Source organism: Giraffa tippelskirchi, chromosome 8 (assembly GCF_054371585.1).
Source record: "Giraffa tippelskirchi isolate mGirTip1 chromosome 8, T2T-mGirTip1v1.2.pri, whole genome shotgun sequence".
Classification (NCBI taxonomy): Eukaryota; Metazoa; Chordata; class Mammalia; order Artiodactyla; family Giraffidae; genus Giraffa; species Giraffa tippelskirchi.
This window is the reverse complement of record NC_137282.1, coordinates 145,497,026-145,519,479: the sequence shown is the minus strand read 5'-3', so window position 1 is coordinate 145,519,479 and position 22,454 is coordinate 145,497,026. Positions and strand designations below refer to the sequence as shown.

Here is a 22,454-nt window from a genome sequence, read left to right as displayed (position 1 = left end):
ATCTGCAGTGATTAGTGTGTACTTATGTAGTGTGACCTGAGCCTTGCTTACAGAGGAATATTGAGTGGGAAGGCAGGAGGAGACCATATGATAAAGCATCTTTATATCCATGTAATAACATCTTTATCTGTAAGATGGAGGCGTACATTGAAGATTCCCAGGCAAATTAGCAAAAATGCCCCATCTATGCTTTAAGGAGATAACTTGGCTTAGGCTTAATGGAAAGGGAGGTTTGAAGGGAACAAAGAGGAGAAAGATCAACTGGGAATATTCACAGTTAGAAGAGATGATAACTACACTGGAAGGAGCCAGAATACAAGAGGGTTGTTTTTGTAGTAAAAATCTGCAGGATGCAGCCACACATTAGACCAGGAGTGAGAGGCTTTATGACCCTCAGTTCTGTTCTTCATGTACAAGGCAAAGAGCAATGATGAAGTTAGTCCTTAGTAGGATTACACACTCAGAAGGGCAGTATAGGGTGGTGATCCAGAGTGTGCACTCTGAGACCAAATTGCCAGGGTTTAAACCTCAATTCTACCACCTGGTGGCTATTTGCCTCTGGGCAATTTAGTTAATCTTTTCATACTTTAATTCCCTCCTGTGTAAAATGAGAGTTTAAAATAGTCATCAAAGGGTTGTTGTGACTATTAGCTTAGAAGAGTAAAGAGCTCAGAAAACTGCACTCTTTAAACTCTACTTTCAAGCCTGATTTATCTCTTTACCACTGATAGTCTTAATTCTCATTTGCATATCTTTGCTAACATGGTGTTTATACAGTTTGCTTGATATTTTTCCCCTTATGCAAACTCTTAAAGTTCTAAACATTTCCCTACAATGCTTTTCTGACTGCCCTCACAATGCTCACAATGGTCTTTTCTGTCTGAAGTCTTAGTGACGTTACAGCACAGGTATACTTATCTTATTTGTTGTGTAACTGTCTTACATTGTTGAATTTGTTTTTAAAGCACTTTTCTTCCTATCCCCCAAACCAACCTAGGCATAGAAGGAAAGATGTGGTAGAGTGAAGCAGATTACGAAGTTGTGATCCATACATGCATCCTTACCTGATCCTGCAATGCTGGTGAGCTTGCTTCGTTCAAGTGGGGGAGCCCATTTTGCCCAAATTGTAAACTGACCTGTCCATGCCATACCCTGAAATGACAATTAGTAAGACTCGATCTCCAGTAGAATTCAGGAACCTGTATCCCACACAGAATGAGAAAGTAACTGGTTACCTGAGCCATGCCCTGGACTGTCCGAATCACAATAACCAGAATCACTCCAAAGTCAGCAGTCAGTGGTGTAAAGAGGGTGAGAAGGGAGGAGATCAGCAAACCAGCACCAAGCATCTGTTTTGCTCCAAATATCCCCGCTAAATAGCCGCTTGGGATCAGAGTTAGTATTATCCCGTAGTTGATGGAGCTAAAGATGATACCCTGAGTTTCTGGACTCCATTCATATACAGAGACCTGTGGGCGGAAAAAGGAAAAGTCTTTACTAAGAATTTATTTTATAAAAAATCTAATTTATAGCCAGAGCTGCTTGTGCTCAGTTGTGTCTGACTCTTTGTGACCCCATGGACTGTAGCCTGCCAGTCTCCTTTGTCCATGGGATTTCCCAAGCAAGAATACTGGAGCAGTTGCCATTTCCTCCTCCAGGGGATCTTCCCCACCCAGGGATCAAATCTGCGTCTCTTGTGCATTGGCAGGCGGATTCTTTACCACTGTGCCACCTGGATTCTGGCCCTCCTATACAATATTAATTTTGTTTTTTCTCCATTTTTTACTAAACCTAAATACTCCAACTTTCCCAAACAACCCATTATATTCCTAAATTGATTCTCTTAGATGGAGACAAAATAGAGTAAATGAAGAGGAAACATGATAAAGAAATGATTATATAGGTAGTTGATAGGAAGATGTAAATGAAATATAGTGAAAGATCTCCTTTTAACTATTTTGGTTCTAGTAAATAACTTGGGTGACATGCTGATTCTCATTTCAAAAAGTTTCAAAACACATCTTTACTGAATGCTTATCAAAATCAGTCCCTAAAATCAAGTTTAAGAATCATGGTCTATCCTAGCAGAATTGACTTCCTAAAACACATATTACACACTAATAAGACCACATTTCTCTTCTGATATAACCCAATAAATAATTTTTGGTAGCCACTAGATACATGGCACCATGGTATAAATTGAAGAGCCCCAAAATGTAAAATACAAAATATAAAATAACTATAAATAAAGCAAGATACATGATTCATGTCTGAATACAAGCTTGAGGATGAACAGCAGTAAAATAGGGACTTTGAGAAGAGAGAAGAACAATTTGGGAAGGTCCCAGGAAGGAAGAAGTACTTGAACCATTCTTTGTAGAATGACTATGATTTGTATAAAGAGAAATAGGAAAACTCATTGTCATTGAAGAAATACAGCAAAAGTGGACTTGTAGCATTTGGAATGATACACAATGATTAGGAACTAACCAGGACTCTGACTGGCTCAGAGCAAAGACTGTTCCTGAGCCACTGACAGCAGATATGAGTGTGCTGAGAAGCAGGCCAGGTTCTGGAGAAATGTAGCATTTCAAGAGAGGAGTTGGCAACTTGAAGGTATCCTGGATTCTGATGCACAGGAGTGTGAATGTGTAGAATGAATAATGGAAGAAAGATTCGAGGCAGAGAGGTCATTATAAACAAGCTGGCTCCAAGTTAACAAAATTATAAAATTAGAGGATGATTTTACTGTACATTTAGAAATGTACAGTAAATGATAGTTTAAAGGAAAACATTTAAATGGGGTATAGTGATTGTTCTCATATAAATATAAGATGAACATGTGATATTTTATTTAACTCATTGGCTAATGAAGGAATTGGTAAGATGATACAACTGGTCCAAAGGAGAATTCAAGGAACCACATACTTATAAGCAGGAAGTAATGCTGAAATAGATGTTAAATATATGGCAAAACTGATTTATTCAACTGAAGGGCAAGTGGAAGAGAGTATCAATTGATTTTCCACAAAACAAAATTCATTTTCAGAGCTATGGGCAAGAATCATTTTATTACTGTTAATATATAGAACTTAGAGTTGTAAAATGGCTCAAAGATAATAAAAGGTACAGAGAACTGCTTAGAATCAGGCGGAAAGATGTACTGAGACAGTGCCTAGTTTTTAATTGAAAATATCCAGTAATCTGTTCCTTTCTAGAAGCATCCACAACTTTTTCCAATAGTCCCACCCCCAACCTTGTAATCATAATAATCTCAGTGAAATACTAATCACAGAGGTAAGCAATATCTCCGAGAAAAATAATTCCAGACGTTTTTAGTTTGCTATTGATAATTCATGTTCTGTACACTACAGAATCAAGATCCAAGTCCTCTTTTCAAACTGGGCTTTCCCTCTCAACAAAGAGCCTTGTTCTCCATTATACTTACTTCCGCTGTATTAAATTCCTTGATGGATCTGTTGGAGTGATTGAAGGTGAATGCAAGAGGTCTTTCTGTGGAGGTATTGAATAAACCAGGCTGCTGAGTGCTATTCACCATGGCAATGATTGCAATGCTCAGACTCACACGCTGGGTTATCATGGTGAAGTTTGAGAAGTGCATGATGAAAGCCAGTCCATAGCGTAGTGAACAGAATTCAGGACCTAGAGAATAACACAGATATCTGCAGTGAGTGCCTTTTTCCACTTCTCCCACTGCTAAATCTGAGAAAACTTCAGCTGATATTACGCAGTCTCACCATTTTTTCTCACTCAAATAACCATGACTACAACCTTCCTTCGACATAATCTTTAGTTGATTTCAAGATAATAAATCAGAGATCTTACAATCAAGTAAGATCATTTTTCAGAGGATTCTTACAATCAAGTAAGGCCTTCTTCAGAGGTGTGGGTAGCACATGAAAATATAGGACAAACTAAATGAAGGTATTTATGTCACAGTGTTCCAAAATAAAGTGAATGAGGAAGATAAGGAAGAGTCAGTCACAGAATCTGAGTCTCCCAGCCTCAAGTCTGGGGTCTCATCCATTTTGTATATTCATTTACCATAAAGCTTAAAGTTTATACATAGAGAGCTGCTTTGAATTAAGCAAATCATATACCCAAGGGTTCTCTTTTAAAATACCTGAGAGATAGTGCATAAATGAGCACATCCACTAACTCCTCAGTATAATTTTCACTTGGAAATATTTTTGATGTATGTCACTAAACTCGGCCTTCACATATACTCAGCTTTAAAAAAGCTAATATGGGGAACCATTTTTACTGTTTGTAGGTGATATGGTACTGGACAAGTTGTCCTATTATAAGAGCAACACATTTTTAAAGTTTCCACATAGTGGAACAATGGGCCAACTTCCATGTGAATGAAAGATTAAAATTTTTCTCTGCATACTTGGGGAACTGGGACTAAAGAGAAATAGAAAGAGAACGTGTGAAGAAACAGATAAAATATACTGGAAGAAATAATTTTTAATGGCCAAATAGGCTCAGGGATAGGATGGGTTGCCTGCAAAAGAATTATTTCCCTATTAATGGAGGTTTCCACACTCAGAGGAAATAGCTCCTGGGCAAGGATGTTACAGCAGGAATTCATACATGGGTGAGGAGGTTTGTTTAAAATGACCTTTTCAGGATTTATTTCATTCCTTATGTCCAAGGATTTATTGATCATTTGACCTAATTTCTCACAGATAGCTCAGTGCTCCCTAAGGAAAAAGCAGTAGGTAACAGGATGAGAGGCTGGAGCTCGTCCAATATTACACTGAGACAGTCTTCACAGTGAGGAGGCTTGATGGAAAAAGGAGGAGAAAGGAGAACAAGGTTGTGTAAAGAACACTGGAAATAAGCTTCTACTCTTTCATAAGTAGGCTGAGAATAAGAGATGTGGCTTTACTTTTCCTGGTGGAAGGCTTCTCATCCATTTGGCTCCTCTGGGAAATGGTACCACACTTTGTGGTGGAGATTCCCTCTGCCCTGAATCTCTTTTACCACGACAGGCTTTTATCTATGGGGAAGAACAACAATCCAAAACAAGACACACAAATAATTTTTTCATGTTAATGCTGCCTTCTCCCAGCATCAATGAAAATTGTGATCCAACACAGCTGTATGATTTACATTTTGGAGTATACTTCCTTATTGTCATGCTTACAAAGGAATTGATTTTTGTAAGAAAATCTGACTGTGAGTTTCAGCTAAATGATTTAGAGCTAGTCATTTAAATTCTCTAACTAGCCATAATAAAAATAAGTCTCATTTTTGAGTGGTGCTGCAAGAATTGAATGAGAAAATTGCAAACCACAGAGAACCATGCAAAGGTAAGAAGTATTACGGCTTGAGGCCAGGTCAGAAGACATGAAAGCTAAATTAAGCTCAAGAGCTGGAGGAAGAAAGTTCCAACTGACCATGTTTCTGTTCTTTCTGTACAAACAGAACAACATTCACTCAACGGTGTCTTCATTGAACATGAAGAACGACATTGTGTAACAGATACACATTACTGTAATAAGTAACACCTTAAAATGTTTATTCTTATCTTTGCTAACATAGTTGGAACACTTTGTTGGGCTGAAAAGTTCTTCAAATCACCTGTAAAATCATACTGAATGAGGGCTTTCTACTACAATTACAAATAAATTCAGCTATTTGACAGGCAAAGGGAATTCATGACTTCAAATTGGACACATTTAATTTGATATTTATACACCTATCTTCAGGGTGTATAAATACATTTATTTCTTTTCCATACAATCCTTATTCTAAGAATATTATCAGTTTTGCAGCCCTTCCTAAACTGAAGCATCCATGACCTCACAAACACATGTATCATACTTACATTGCATCATTCAAATCTTTGCATTCTTTCTGCACATAAATTTAATAAGACTTATCTGCACCCTTAAGAATATTCATAATTTATGCCCATAGGATGAAAAATGATAATAAAAGAGACAGGTGAAGAATTTTGTCCAAAAACATTATGTGTAGTATTAGTTATTACAGAATAATACAGGAGACAAATTAACCTAACCATAAGAGTTTAATGAATCAACTTTAATAGATTCTTGTACTGGACTTTACTTAAACAATGTTTTCGAACATACTGCATGACATTAAGGAAATGCCTGTACTCTAGTGTACAAAGCAGGCACTATGCCTGTGTTGATACTTGCGCACCCAAAGAGAGAGAAACAGACTTACACAGTGACAAAAATGGCTGTTTCAGAATTACAGAACACACCATGGTCACGTTATGATTTTCCATATTTACTAAGTGGTTTTTCACAAAATTCGGTTCAGTTCAGTTGTGTCTGACTCTTTGCAACCCCATGGACTGCAGCACGCCAGGCCTCCCTGTGCATCACCACCTCCCAGAGCTTGCTCAAACTCATGTCCATTGAGTCGGTGAGGCCATCCAACCATCTCATCCTCTGTCGTCCCCTTATCCTCCTGCCTTCAATCTTTCCCAGCATCAGGGTCTTTTCCAAGGAATCAGTTCTTTGCATCAGGTGGCCAAAGTATTGGAGTTTCAGCCTCAGCATCAGTCCTTCCAATGAATATTCAGGACTGATTCCCTTTAGGATGGACTGGTTGGATCTCCTTGCAGTTCAAGGGACCCTCAAGAGTCTTCTCCAACATCACAGTTCAAAAGCAGCAATTCTTCGGCACTCAGCTTTCGTTATAGTCCAACTCTCACATCCATATATGACTACTGGAAAAACCATAGCTTTGACTAGATGGACATTTGTCAGCCAAGTAATATCTCTGCTTTTTAATATGCTGTCTAGGTTTGCCATAGCCTTTCTTCCAAGAAGCAAGCACCTTTTAATTTCATGGCTGCAGTCACCATCTGCAGTGATTTTGGAGCCCCCCAAAATAAAGTCTGTCACTGTTTCCATTGTTTCCCTATCTATTTGCCATGAAGTGATGGGACTGGATGCCATGATCTTCATTTTCTGAATGTTGAGTTTAAAGTCAGCTTTTTCACTCTACTCTTTCACTTTCATAAAGAGGCTCTTTAATTCCTCTTTGTTTTCTGCCATAAAGGTAGTGTCATCTGCATATCTGAGACTACTGATATTTCTCCTGGCAATCTTGATTCCAGCTTGTGCTTCACCCAGCGTGGCATTTCACACGATGTACTCTGCATATAAGTTAAATAAACAGGGTGACAAATATACAGCCTTGATGTACTCCTTTCCCAATTTGGAACCAGTCCGTTGCTCCATATCTGGTTCTAACTGTTGCTTCTTGACCTGCATACAGATTTCTCAGGAAGCAGGTAAAGTGGTCTGGTATTCCCATCTCTTTAAGAATGTTCCAGTTTATTGTGATCCACACAGTCAAGGACTTTGGCACAGTCAGTAAAGCAGAAGTAGATGTTTTTCTGGAACTCTCTTGCTTTTTCAATGATCCCATGGATGCTGGCAACTTGATCTCTGGTTCCTCTGCCTTTTCTAAAATCAGCTTGAACATCTGGAAGTTCACAGTTCACGTATTGCTGAAGCCTGGCTTGGAGAATTTTGAGCATTACTTTACTAGTGTGCGAAGTGAAGTCACTCAGTCGTGTCTGACTCTTTGCAACCCCATGGACTGTATGTAAGCTACCATGCTCCTCCGTCCATGGGATTTTCCAGGCAAGAGTACTGGAGTGGGTTGCCATTTCCTTCTCCAGAGCATCTGTCCAACCCAGGGATCGAACCCAGGTCTCCCGCATTGTAGGCAGACACTTTACCATCTGAGCCACCAGGGATGAGTGCAATTGTGTGGTAGTTTGAGCATTCTTTGGCATTGCCTTTCTTTGGGATTGGAATGAAAACTGACCTTTTCCAGTCCCATGGCCACTGCTGAGTTTTCCAAATTTGCTGGCATATTGAGTGCAGCACTTTCACAGCATCATCTTTTAGGACTTGAAATAGCTCAACTGGAATTCCATCAGCTCCACTAGCTTTGTTCATAGTGATGCTTCCTAAGGCCACTAGACTTCGCATTCCAGGATGTCTGGCTCTAGGTGAGTGATCACACCATCATGGTTATCTGGATCATGATCTTTTTTGTATTGTTCTTCTGTGTATTCTTGTCACCTCTTCTTAATATCTTCCACTTCTGTTAGGCCCATACTGTTTCTGTCCTTTATTGTGCCCATCTTTGCATGAAATATTCCCTTGGTATCTCTAATTTTCTTGAAGAGTCTCTAGCCTTTCCCATTCTATCATTTTCCCCTATTTCTTTGAACTGATCACTGAGGAAGGCTTTCTTATCTCTCCTTGCTATTCTCTGGAACTCTGCATTCAGATGGGTATATTTTTCCTTTTCTCCTCTGCCTTTCGCTTCTCTCCTTTTCACAGCTATTTGTAAGGCCTCCTAAGACAACCATTTTGCCTTTTTGAATTTCTTTTTCTTGCAGATGGTCTTGATCATTGCCTCCTGTACAATGTCACAAACTTCTGTCCATAGTTTTTCAGGCACTCTGTCTATCATATCTAATTTCTTGAATCTATTTGTCTTTTCCACTGTATAACCATAAGGGATTTGATTTTAAACAATTAGTAGTTACTGATTTTACACTCAGAAAAAGCTAAGGTGTCTTTAAAAGAACAATGATGAGGCTTCATACAGCATAGTCAAGATAGTTTTCTGCTTGCCAAATGTCTCTAAAATTCCGAGAACGAGATCACTCCATTTAAGTTTTAAAATTTTCTTTTTCTATTATAAGAGACAAAATAGATGGCCAGTTGCTAACAAGAGAACATCGGCACCAGGAAACATGCTGGCTTTTGCTCTGTTTTGGAAGGCTTTCCAGTTCTACTAACATCTGGATGACATCAGGAATTCAGTTCAGGACTCAACACTCAGATCCCAGCTGAAGAAACTGGAGTGGCCACCTGACTGACCTGGAGTTTGGACTATTTTCTATTTGATCTCTCTTGTTATGTAAGAGTCCAAGACTTGGCTGAAAGCAACTTTTTAACTGTATATGCAGCTACAAATACTTATACTCAAAGTTTTCTCATCAACCACTCCAACCAATTTTACAAACACTGAACTCTAGAGCTGAAAGAAATTCAAAGAGTCTCTAACCCAAATGTTTGTTTTATTTATTTTTAATAAGAAGACTGATGTATAGAAAGTTTGAAAAATTGTTTGAGTCACAGAGTTTACTGAGTCAGTACCAGGTCTCCTGATGCCCAGACTGCTGCTTTTTTCTACCTGTTAATATGACTTCCTCTTTATGTTCACATTTTAAGCACAAGTTTAAAATGCAATAGGGTAGTTTCATTTTAAGGTATTCTAGACAGAAACTTATATAATTTTAAGTTGCTTTTTAAATTGAAATATAGTTGATTTACAATATTATAATAGTTTCAAGTGTAAAGCATAGGGATTCAGTACTTTTGCAGATTATCCTCCATTCTAGATTATAAGATAATGGCTGTAATTCCCTATGCTTTACAGTATATCCCTCTTGCTTATCTATGATTTTAAATTAAGTTTTAATCATTTATTCCAGAAGGAAATTTGCTGATGGAAATACTTTCAGGTTGAGCTTCGAGTATTTAAAGAAATAAAGAAGACTCCTCTTTCTTGCTTTTTTTGGTTAGTGAAATTATAACACAAACTTATGACTTCAGTTGTCCTTCCCTTCCATCTGCTGCCATCCCTACCTTACCTTTCATGTTTTCAAGTGCTACTTTAAATTTTGCCTCAACAGTTAACTTTTGTTGTTAATTTCCCTGCTTCCTGGTATGAGACAAATACAGAAATCAGGCAGACATCCCAGACCATTCTAAACGAGGATCCTTCTGTGACATAGTAATGGAACCTATTTTTCTAAAATAATCACAGAAGCATATTAAAGTATAGGATCTGTGAATTGGCATAACTGATATCACTTAAAGACAGTAGAATGATTTTTAGCCTAATCATAAACATTGTCAAGGGTGTTCCTACTTACGAGTGACATTTCTAAGAAATAGTGACTCCTACTGTTAAAGTTGCAAATAGACATAGAAAAATTGAATTAAAATTAAGTTAAAGGAAAATTCTATACTTTAAAAATAACTTCATAACACAAAATAGAGTTGTATTTGATATAAAATTAATACTATAGACAGATGATTTAGGCATCAGCAAAAGATAAGATTTTTTCTTCTCTTATTCGTAGTCTAGAACTATTTTGTTATCATTTTGTTTCTATTCCTGTTAGATCTCCCTTAATATTGAGCCTGTCTTGCATCATCTCTACTAGCCGAGTCCCCTAGTTTACTCAGAGTAAATGTTACATGTGGTTGAAAGAGCAGGAACCTGCAGTTCAAAGGTTATCCAAGGACCAAGTTTTTCTCTGTCATTCAGTCTTGAGTAAACCAGAGCAGATTTTATAAGATCCCAGAACTTTCACTGTTTCATAGGAAAAATGGGGATAATGTTACTTCATTGAACAGTTGAGAATGAAAACAAAAGAATGAGACATGCCTTCTCAATGTAAAATATTATACACTGCAAAATGTTATTGCTATTAACAACGGGAATAATAGCAGTCACAAGATTGGCATTTGTGCCCTCTCAGATTAATAAATATAGGTTTATAGTAAATGAAATATCTTTCTATAAAAATGCTTTTGATTGATTTCTAAATTGGTTTTAAATGTTTCCTTTTAGAACTGGGTTCTTCTGGACTAGAATCTAGAAGATGGAGGAGGAAGGGATGTACCTTGCTACAAACACCAGAACATGCAAAGAAGCAATTTCTCCCATGTTAGTAAAACTGAGACCTCTTTTTATCACTTGTTTACCTTTCTGAAAGATTGGCAGTTTGGGGATAAAATTATCTATTTCAGTAGATCCTTTACATCATGCTGTTAATTCATATGCGTGTAATCATGAAGAAAAAAAGTGTACCAAGCACTAACAGTGGGTAATCTTAGAACGCAGGGTTATATCAAACTTAAGGTGCAACTGGGGCCCTGCCCACAGGGAACTCAGCTCCACTCGTAAAAGATGATACAGAAGTGCCTGAGCACTTTTCCTCCAAGCAATGACCACAGGCTATGTCTTCCAAGCCTGTATGAGTCCATCTATGCTATGGAATTGGGATTTTCCCTGGGCAGGTTGGGAGAGGGCGCCTTCCATGGGTCTTTGCCCTGAGGCTTCCCATCATAGCATTGATAGGTACCAACCACAATCTCTCTGGACACCTTTCCTGAGTTGCACAAAGAAGGCAACAAACCAGGTGATCTCTACAAGTATACAAGTTTTCTTGCCTCAACCTTATTCACAACTTTGTTCATATTCTCCTGTTTCTGAGAGACAATTTCAACTATATACAGAAATCTGAAGAGGCTAATGAGTCACAGTCCCCAACCACAAACTTTGTTAGTTCTGATCCAATATTTTATTCTGCAGCCAAAGCCTGTCCAACTCATCAAGGTGTTGCAGTAAATACTCACGGAATCCTTGGAGAAGTGACCATTGTCCACAGAGTCCATTGGCACTGGTGGCCTCTCAAGTCTTGCTCTAGGGTCTTGATTGAATCGATTGTATTTTTTTAAGAAAGTCTCTTCTTTGTTTTGAAACCAGGAACCATTCCCAGATGTAGATTCTTATGCTGCTGACAATGTTTTTCCTCTGACTTCCCCTCAAACTGTTCCCTCCCTTTAACAGATCTCTGATTAGTAATTATCTTCCAACCCAAAAAGAAGAAATGCACTTACCTTCACCATTAAACCAGTATTGTAAGCCCTAGACTATAAGGCTACCTTTAAGAAAGAAGGCATTTCTCATGCCTTCTTCCTTTTCAAATAATTCCACAATTTCACAAGGATAAATAATGTGTCACATGGCAGGCAGACTGAATCAGGTTTAGCCCTACATGCTCAGAGCAGAGAGCCTGAGTTTGGCTTTGCCGCTTAATTTTTAACTTCATTTTCAAGTTCTCACTGATAAAATGAACATCTCAAAAGATGACACCATGTTTTTCTGCTTTGAACTCTTCAGACAGCCGACAAAGTCAACAAGCCTTTTTTCCTGAAAGGAAGGCAGCATGGCATGGAAGAAAAGAGCAGGGCTCCTGGAACTGGAGAGATGAGGTTAACCCCTTCTTCACTTCCTAGTGTTTTGTGTGGCCTTGGACAAGTCATTTAACTTTTTTGTATTAGTTTCTGCTTTAGTAAAAGCTTCCCTAGTGGTTCAGTGGCAAAGAATCCACTTGCATGAGACTCGGGTTCGATCTCTGGGTTGGGAAGATCCCCTGGAGAAGGAAATGGCAACCCACTCCAGTAGTCTTGCCTGGGAAATCCAATGGACAGAGGAGCCTGGCAGGCTACAGTCCAAGGGGTCGCCAAGAGTCAGACATGACTTAGCGACTAAACAACAACAATCTCAGTAAAGCAAGGGTTATAATGTTCAATTCATGGGGTTACTGGGCAAATAAAATTAAATACATATGCTAACCAGTAGTAGGTCCTCACATGGCAACTCACTCCAGTATTTTTGCCTGGAGAATCCTCATGGATGGACGAGCCTGGAGGGCTACAGTCCATAGAGTCACACCGAGTGGACATGAATGAAGTGACTTAACATGCAGGCATGCATGCAGTAGGTCCTCAATAAATGAGATATTCTCCCATTAAAGGGTTCTGTTAAATCAGCTAGGGACTTCCCAGTGGCTCAGTGGAAAAGAATCCAACTGCCAATTCAGGAGACTCGAGTTCGATTCCTTGGTCGGTAGATCCCCTGGAGAAGGAAATGGCAACCCACTCCAGTATTATTGTCTGGAGAACTCTATAAACAGAGGATATTGGCCAGCTACAATCCACAGAGTTGCAAAGAGTCGGACACAACTGTGCACACACGCACACAAATCAGCTAGGCTTTCCTTAAGCATTTGGTGTCCACAGCTTAATAAATGTGAACTTTGGCTACTCTGACATCTCCCTACAAAGCTACCCTGCATCCCATCCTTCCTGCTTCTTATCTGTGCTCTTTCTAATCCGGTCTCTGCTTGACTCCTGGTACTTGTACTTGGGTTTTTATTTATTTATTTATTGGCCACAAGGCATGTGAAATCTTATTTCCCCAACCAGGGGTCAAACCTGTGCCCCTTACATTGGAAGTATGGAGTCTTAATAACTGGACCACCAGGGAAGTCCCTGCACTTGTGTTTTATTTGAGATTCTTAAATTTTGGACTGTAGTTGCTACTGAGTATTTCCAGTTAGACTCTCAGCCCTTATAAAATGAGGTGAAGTCCTGCCGTTTCTGCCTTTATTAGCTTCGGACTGCCTTATTGAATTTACTTGTCCCAGTTAATCTCTCCATACTCCCCCAAGAAGCCAACTGGAGCTAGCACCTTAGCTTAGCTACTTGGTTCCTCTGTATTAGTGTTCTATTGTTGCTGTAATCAATTACCACAAAATTAGTGACTCATTAATTATACAACACAGATTTATTCTTACAGTTCTAGAGGTCAGAAGTCCAAAATGGATTTCACTGGGCTAAAACTCAATTATGTCATCAGGGCCACACTCTCCTTGGAGACTTTAGGGGAGAATCTTTTTTTTTTTAACCTTTTCTGGATTTTCATGTCACTTGGCTTCCTTGGCTCATGGCTGCTTCCTCCATCTTTAAAGGCAGCAGCATAACATCTTCAAATCTTTCTACCTCTGACCTCCTACCTCCCTCTTTATAAGGAAACTTGTATTGATAATTATATTGGGCTCACTTGAAAAATATGGGATAATCTTCAGGTCTCAAAATCCTTAATCACATATGCAGAGTCCCCTTTACCACACAAGTCAACATATTCATAGTTTCCAGGGATTAGGATGTGAAAATCTTGAGATGCCATTACTCAGCCTACCACAGTCTACTTTTTAAAAGTGGATAAGTAGCATGAAGAATTAAAACAACAGCACCTTCTGTTCTGCAATTGAAAAGCATGACCTGGTAGCAGCCCTTGTGGAAAAAGTATTTGAGACTGGATCCGTCAAAAAACGACTAAATATGGTAAGGAAAGAGTGTTTAACAGTGTCCAATGCCACAGTAAGATTCAAAATATATTTTTCAAGGCTACATATTTTGTTTAAATTTAATCCTATAGTTGGATTTTGCAAGCTCCCTGAAGGAATCTTGTGTATTTTGAGAACTGCTGTATCCACAGCTCTTGGCACAGTATCTGGCCTATAGTATATGTTTAATAAACATTAATTCACTGAACAGATGAATTATTGAGTCACATTTGCCATTAAAAATCAAGACTTCTGCAACTGGTTCAAACTCCTTAGCCCCCATCTTGATTTTTCACATAACAAAGTGTAAATCAGCTCAGTGAGCACCACACTTAGTAAGTATCTACAACTTATTTATAAATATCAAGAGTAGTGTAGTGGAAAAGATCAGAATCTTAAAAAGTTAAATCTCTTTGGCCTGGCATTACCGACTGTTTCTAGTCAGAGAAGTTCAATTCCACACTGTTTTTTGAGAATTTATATGTTCTAGACTGGATGCTACCTTCCAAGAATATCAGTTTGTTTAAGACCTGACCTATGACTCCACAGAGTTCAGCATCCAGAATCAGACTACACACAAAGACAGATAACCAGGATGAAAAGTAATAAAAACGAATACACGCGTGCACAAAGGGCTTCCCTGGTGGCTCAGGGAATGCAGGAGACACAAGTTTGATCCCTAACCAGGGAAGATCCCACAGGCCGTGGAACAAATAAGCCTGAGCCCCACAACTACTGAGCCTGTGCTCTAGGGCTGGAAACCACAACCACTGAAGCCCACATGCTGAAACTACTGGAGCCCTCTTGCTCTAGAGCCCATGTTCCGCAACAAGGGAAGCCACCACAGTAAGCCTGCGCACCACAACTAGAGAGGAGCCCCCGCTCTCTACAAGAGAAAAACCCAAGTGGCACCGAAGACCCAGCACAGCCCAAAATAAAAATAAATAAAATTATTTTAAAAAAATGTGTGCACAAAGCACTAGGAGACAACAAATAAGGACCCCTGTCAACACAAGGGTGTCACAGGAAGGCCTCCTGGAGGAGGCAGTCTGTGGTCTGTCTTCATGAGTGGTGTGAAAGAGCCAGTAATAATATAGAGGAAGGAACTTCCAGAAAGAACAAGGTCATAGAGACGTGGTGTAGTGAATTAGAATTGTTCAACATCACTGGGGATTAAAGTACACAGGCATGAAGGAAATTTGGTCAACTGACTGGAAACATGACAAACATTAAAAAAAAAAAATCAATTGCTTTTCTCAACAGTAGAAATAACTAGCCAAGAATAGAAATTGAAAGAGACTTTTAATATTCCCTAGTAACAAAAACTCTAAATTTTTAAGGAATTATTTGAACAAGGACAGTATGATTTAAAGGAAGAAAACAATAAAATTGCACTAAAAGACATAAAACAAGATCTGGATAAATGGCACTATATACTATATGACTGAGTGGGAGAACTTAATATCATAAATATATTAATCTTTTCTGAATTAATAGACAGATTTCAGTAAAAATTCAACTAGAAGAAGAAAAGATGGAAGGCCTAAATGCATATCAATGGGACTAACAGAATACACTGTGATGCAGCCTTATCCGGAGAAGGCAATGGCACCCCACTCCAGTACTCTTGCCTGGAAAATCCCATGGACGGAGGAGCCTGGTAGGCTGCAGTCCATGGGGTCACTAGGAGTTGGACACGACTGAGCGACTTCACTTTCACTTTTCCCTTTCATTCACTGGAGAAGGAAACGGCAACCCACTCCAGTATTCTTGCCTGGAGAATCCCAGGGACGGCGGAGCCTGGTGGGCTGCCATCTATGGGGTCGCACAGAGTCGGACACGACTGAAGCGACTTAGCAGCAGCAGCAGCAGCAGCAGTCTTATCATAGAAAATTAAGCAACAGCTTAAAAGAATGAGTTGCATCTGTATCATTTGACTTGGAAGCTTTCGAACAATGTCATGCAATTTTAAATGAGTAAAGCAAATGCAGAACACATAGAAAGAGATTCACTTTTTCTAAATTTTTTATTTATCCGATTTCTAATTTATTTACCCAAGAAAATTCTCTGAGTATTTTAGTATGAGAGTCTATGAGCCAGACCAGACTGTTAACTTTGGTTATTTGGTTTCACTGGGTAACTAGTGAAATGCTAAAAGAAACCTGTAACACTAAACAAAAAGGCAACTACAAAAAAAAAGCAACAGTTGTAGTCTATGCATATAGAATTCTGTGTGTGTGTGTATGTGTGTGGGAATATACATATGCACACATTTGTCTGTGTGTATGTACATGTACGCACATATATGTGTTCAATATGTATGGTTTTGTCTTTCTGTTCTGTGTTCTGAACAAATCTCTCAAAATTTTCTTCCAGTGTCCTAAAATAGCACTTCTTAAATTTAACATGCATATGAATTACACAGGTAACTTATTAAACTGTTAGATACCTCAGCAAATCTGGGGTGGGCCTGAGGTTTAGCATTTATATCAAGCTTCCAGATGATACCAGTTCCCATGCTGGCCCATTGCAACTTTGTCAGTCGCTCAGTCATGTCCGATTCTTTGTGAACTCATGGATTGTTGCCCACCAGGCTCATTTATGTAGAAGGAAATGCTCTTATACTCTTCCACTGTATTTCATCTATAATTCGTTGCAAGAATAATAGTCAAAAATTTATTTAGCAATAAAGTTTCTTTTTTCAATGCCCATAGTTTCCCTAGGATTTCTAAATTTTAAAAACAATCAACATTTCTTGTTTAATTTCTATTTATTTCAGTTTCATAATTTCCTGGTGATTTTAATTACAAGTTAATCTTTCATTTATTTCCTTAAGCAGTCCAAACATAGTCATCGTTGTCTGACTTTGAAATTATTTTCTCTTAAAGTAAATTCATGTTCCATTTGTTGAGTCTGACTTCTTCCTTTTAGGTCTATAATCTTAAATTTTGAAATTTTGGTGTGCAAACCAAAAGACAGTGTTTTTATTTATGTCTCCTTCTCAGTCTCTCTCTTCCCTCCTGTGTCTCCCTCAGGGCTAAGCTTAAGCTGTCTAGAATTTTTTGTGTTGCCTTCATCTGCATTTTAAGGTTCATGTTCCAGAACCACTCCAGGTCTTGCCCTCGCATTCCAAGTTTCCTGCCCTGTGATAGTATTCTGATTATCTCAAATCTGGTCTCTGATCCTGTGGGCAGCTCGACTGAGGTCCCAGTCACCAGCCTTAGTCTGTGTTTACTCCCCTGCCCCCTCGGGACTCTATCGTTCTAAAGCCCATAGCCCTGAATGTCATCAGTCAAAGATTGATCTGTCACCTATTTCATCATGTGTTAGATTCTAAGATGACCTTGGTGATCCCTGTCTCCTCGTGTTCATGCCTGTGTTTGTGCTCTTGAGTGTGAGCGTGAGTGACCTGGGATTTGCTTCCAACCAATAGTATATGGCACAGGTGATGGGGTGTCATTTCCATGAGTGTATTATGTTATATGCTATATTATCCTCCATTTTGTAACATGTTTGCTCTCTTTCTCTTTTGTTGGCTTAGAGGAAGCAGGTGGTTATATTAGGAAACCCCTAAAAAGGCAGAAACTAGGAGACTATTGGAGCTGAGGCAGCCTCCACAAAGAAATTTAAACCTTCAATTCTTCATCTACAAGGAACTGGATTTTTGCCAACAACTCAAGGGAGCTTGGAAGTAGATATCTTCCCCATTACACTTCTGATGAAACTTTAGGTTCATCCAACACCTGAACTGTAGTCAGGTGAGACCCTGAAGCAGAGAACCCAGCAAAGCCATGCCTGAACTCACCTACAGACACTGGATAAGAATAAATATGCATTGTTTCAAGCCACTAAGTTGCTAGCAATTCATTTTGCAGCAATAACTAACTAATACCCATGAGCCATAGCGTCTAATATCAGCTCCAGAGGTCCAGCAGTGAGCCTGTCTCTGGTCCCATGTCCTTATGGAGACCACTCTTTATCTCTGTCCTTTATCTCTGGTACTGCTTTAGGCACCTCCACGACCCTGAAAGGTGTTAGAATGTAGAGGAGTTTTCCTAGGGGTGGAGACTTACAGGAAGGGAGGTTGAAATTGAGTTTGACTCAATCAAAGTCAGGGATGGGTTTTAGCTCATTTCTGGAAGGAATCAGGTTCTGCCTACAGTTAAGAGGTCCTTGGGATCTGGACTTAAGCTGTCTGGGCCCCTTCAAGGGGAGGGGATTGGGTGAAAAAGAGGAAGAGCCTAGCTCGGAAAAACCAAACAAACAGGTTCATTCTTCACTTTCCCCCAGCACTCTGGATCAATGATGGTAATGAATTTTTCCAGCCATATAATCACTGCATAAGGGAAATGTGCACAGGAGAGGGGAGGAAGCAGATGTGAGTTCTGCTAGATGCTGGATTTCTTTGAAACTAACCCTCCTCATGAAGCCCATGCTCTCAATCCTGGAACTTCACTGTGTTTACATAATAAGGAATATTTTTAATGACCCTAATCTTTCTACAAGAGTTGTTCTGTAATCCTGAACTCCCTTCTGTTGGTGAACTTTCACTTCTTCTTCAGAACATAGCTCAGAAGTTATCACCTCTGCAGAAGTATCCAGGTTCTGCCAGGAGTTTTTGCTTGTTTTTCTTCCTCAGCCTCAACGCTTTTTCTTAACTTGTAAAACATTTAGAATATAATTAATTAAAACAAATATTTTAACTTTCTGGAAATTTTTAAAGGAAATAAATTTTTTTTTTTAGTTGATATATTCCTAGGCTGCTGCTGCTGCTAAGTCGCTTCAGTCGTGTCCGACTCTGTGCGACCCCGTAGACGGCAGCCCCCAGGCTCCCTCGACCCTAGGATTCTCCAGGCAAGAACACTGGAATGGGTTGCCATTTCCTTCTCCAATGCATGAAAGTGAAAAGTGAAAGTGAGGTCGCTCAGTCGTGTCTGACTCTTTGCGACCCAATGGACTGTAGCCTACCATGTTTCTCCATCCATGGGATTTTCCAGGCAAGAGTACTAAAAAAGCTGTTCAATAAATGCTCATTATGTTAACAAATGCCTACATTTTAAATGACTGGATTCAATTGTCATTGTTAGTATGAATCATTTAAAATCATTTATAAGAGCCAGATTAAATTTACATTTTTTTAAATGTAATGTCAAAGAAGTAGTTATGCTTTCATAAAGTCAAAGCCATGGGGACATAAATGTGAGAGTGCCATCTACTGGTAAACATATAAACAGGTAAGGCACTAAGAAGACTGGTAAAATATTAATTGTGTGTGTGCTAAGTCACTTCAGTTGTGTCCGACTCTTTGTGATCCCATGGACCGTAGCCTACCAGGCTCCTCTGTCCATGGGATTCTCCAGGCAAGAACACTGGAGTGGGTTGGCATGCCCTTTTCCAGGAGGTCTTCCTGACCTAGGAATTGAACCAATGTCTACTTTAAATAATGTCTTCCTTATGTAGCTTATATAAAATGTGAAGAAAGATGGAAGCAAAACTGACAGATGTTGTGTGATATTTTCCTGGAAACTATTCTTATCCTATTAATACATGAAAAATGTAATAATATTTTTAAATGTAAAAGAAAACAATAATAACAAGAAATATATGAAATGACAAATTATCAAAAGCTTTCTCCACCTCTGTTCTTCCCCCCAGATTAGAAATAAGACTAGGATGCCAACTATTTCAGTTTATATTCACTATTGGGAGGTCCTAGCCAGTATAGGAAGGGAAGAAGAATAAAGGTTAATGTTAAATGTTAATTGTTTAAATACTCCAATTGAAAGGCAAAGATTATTAGAATGGATTAAAAAAAAATGCCAGAACTGAACATATATTAGCTAGAAGAAAAACACCTGAAATACAAAAACACAGATAAGTATTAAATAAATGTATAGAAAAACAGGTACTATGTAAGCAGTAAGGGCATCGCTGGTGGCTCAGATGGTAAAGAATCTGCCTGCAATGCAGAGATCTGGGTTCAATCCTTGGGTTGGAAAGATTCCCTGGAGAAGGGAATGGCTGTCCACTCCAGTAATCTTGCCTGGGGAATTCCATGGACAGAGGAACCTGATGGGCTACAGTTCACAGGTTCGCAAGGAGTAGGACATGACTGACGACTGAACGGCTAACACTTCACACTTATCCTAACAGTAAGCATAAAAAGACTGGAGTGTCTATATTAATAAAAAACAGAGTTCAAGACAGAGAGCATTTCCAGAGATAAAGAGTACCATTCTGTATTAATAAAAGGGTCAGTTTTTTCATCAAGAAAACATGATCATAAATGTGTGTGAGCTTAATGACAAGCCTTCAAAATACATGATGTAAAAATGGAAAGAATTAAAGGAAAAATAAGCAATTCTATAATCCCAGTTGGAGATTTTAATACCTTTCTTTCAGTAGTGATATAATAACTATATAAAATGTCTAAAAAGTCACAGAAGACTGAAAAATCCTATCTATCACCTTGAACAAACTGTTATTTAAAGAACATTATACTGAATTATACTGAATATCTGCATCCACATTCTTTTCAAGTACAATTCCCTGGCAGTCTAACGGTTAGGATTCCAGTGCTTTCACTGCCAGAGCCTGGGTTCCAATCCTGGTCAAGGAACTAAGATCACCTAAGCCCCCAATTTGTGGAAATTAAGCAACATACATCTAAATTAATCTACCATGTAAAAATAATAATAAAAATTATAATATATTTGAATTATAGAATAATGAAAATAAGGCATATATAACTTTGTGAGAGGCAACTAAACAGTGCCTACAGGGAAATTTATAGCTTAAACTGTTTACATTAGAAAATAAAGATAGTCTAAAATCAAAGCCCAGATCCTGCAAAGGTGATAGGTCTAAAAGAAGACACCTCCACTACCACCAATAAAATTGAGATCCCAAAGGGTGATAAAGGTGAACTAGAAGTAAATCCATCTCATTTCCTGGAAACTGAAAGAACTCTGAGAACTCTGGTGCTGGGAGGGCACAAAGAAAAGAAAAAGAGAGAGAGAAATAGACCCCAGTAAGTTGTAACCAGAAGTTAATTTTTATACATATTTGGGGTGAAATTTCACATCACTTGGGTTATCAAAACAAAAAAACCAAACAAACAGCAAAACAAAAACAAAAGCAAAAGATCCTCAACCCTTGAAGTGAGTTTACTTCTTGACTGGTAGTATTCAAGCCACCAGGCAAAAGCAAACACAACTTGCCTAGGGGGAAAGTGCTTTCATCCCAGACCTCAAAGCCACAAATAATTTAACCAGAACAACAAGTTAAACTTCTCCTGCCTGTGTCCTCAGCCTTCCTTACTGTCTCCCTTGGGTCACAACATATACTCATTTCCTAAGCAAACACTTATTGTGCACTTATCATAATACCTCTTACACCTAAGGCTGGGGTTCCCTCATAGCTCTGTTGGTAAAGAATCTGCTGGCAGTGCAGGAGACCCAGGTTCAATTCCTGGGTCGGTAGGATCCCCCGGAGAAGGAAATGGCAATCTACTCCAGTATTCTTGCCTGGAGAATTCCCATGGGCAGAGGAGCCGGGCAGACTACACCCCATGGGGTCGCAAGAGTCGGACACAACTTAGTGACTAAACCACCACCACCACACCTAAGGCTATACATTGGGCAGGGTCTTATTTTGAGCTATTTTTCCCCCATTAAATAATAAATCTAAATTAATTGGGGACAATATTAGTATTTTTGCTCTTATTTTGAACTGGAGAGGCTGGAGCTGAGGCATCAAGTGCTTGACCCCAGACTCCACAGTCTTCCTTCCACAAAGCACACTGCAGGTGATGGTTCCCAGGCCTCAAACGGCTCCTAGCTAAGGCCATTCACTGCTGGGCCATGAGTGGCTCCCATTTGCCGTTTATGGTGTCTGACTCTGACTTCAGTTCAGTTCAGTTCAGTCGCTCAGTCGTGTCTGACTCTGCGACCCCATGACCGCAGCACACCAGGCCTCCCTGTCCATCACCAACTCCCGAAGTCCACCCAAATCCATGTCCATCGAGTCGGTGATGCCATCCAGCCATCTCATCCTCTGTCATCCCCTTCTCCTCCTGCCCTCAATCTTTCCCAGCATCAGGGTGTTTTCCAATGAGCCAGCTCTTTGCATCAGGTGGCCAAAGTATTGGAGTTTCAGCTTCAACATCAGTCCTACCAACGAGCACCCAGGACTGATCTCCTTTAGGATGGACTGGTTGGATCTTCTTGCATTCCAAGGGACTCTCAAGAGCCTTCTCCAACACCACAGTTCAAAAGCATCAATTCTTCGGCACTCAGCTTTCTTTATAGTCCAATTCTCACATTCATACATGACAACTGGAAAAACCATAGCCTTGACTAGATGGACCTTTGTTGACAGATTAATGTATCTGTTTTTTAATGTGCTGTCTAGGTCGGTCATAACTTTC

At 39.2% G+C, this 22,454-nt stretch overlaps 2 protein-coding genes across 6 annotated transcripts in view; one reads left to right on the top strand and one right to left on the bottom strand.

Annotated features, from left to right (window-relative positions):
• Nucleotides 1–10,800, top strand: part of LOC145518222 (uncharacterized) — a 72,278-nt gene extending 61,478 nt beyond the window's left edge. The window contains exons 5-6 of the mRNA XM_081522144.1: nt 9,533–9,618; nt 10,681–10,800. Of these exons, the coding sequence (XP_081378270.1) occupies nt 9,533–9,590 (58 nt within the window). The 3' untranslated portion in view covers nt 9,591–9,618; nt 10,681–10,800. The remainder of the gene's footprint in view (nt 1–9,532; nt 9,619–10,680) is intronic.
• Nucleotides 1–22,454, bottom strand: part of SLC17A2 (solute carrier family 17 member 2) — a 52,161-nt gene that overhangs the window by 8,302 nt on the left and 21,405 nt on the right. For 2 of the 5 annotated variants that reach the window (XM_081522116.1, XM_081522118.1), the window contains exons 1-4: nt 4,916–7,695; nt 3,449–3,663; nt 1,236–1,469; nt 1,065–1,152 (exon numbers count right to left, since the gene is read on the bottom strand). In XM_081522116.1, the coding sequence (XP_081378242.1) occupies nt 1,065–1,152; nt 1,236–1,469; nt 3,449–3,663; nt 4,916–4,943 (565 nt within the window). In that variant the 5' untranslated portion in view covers nt 4,944–7,695. Of the gene's footprint in view, nt 1–1,064; nt 1,153–1,235; nt 1,470–3,448; nt 3,664–4,915; nt 7,696–16,475; nt 16,670–22,454 lie in introns of those variants that run through there. The other 3 variants (XM_081522114.1, XM_081522113.1, XM_081522115.1) reach the window with 3 other exon arrangements.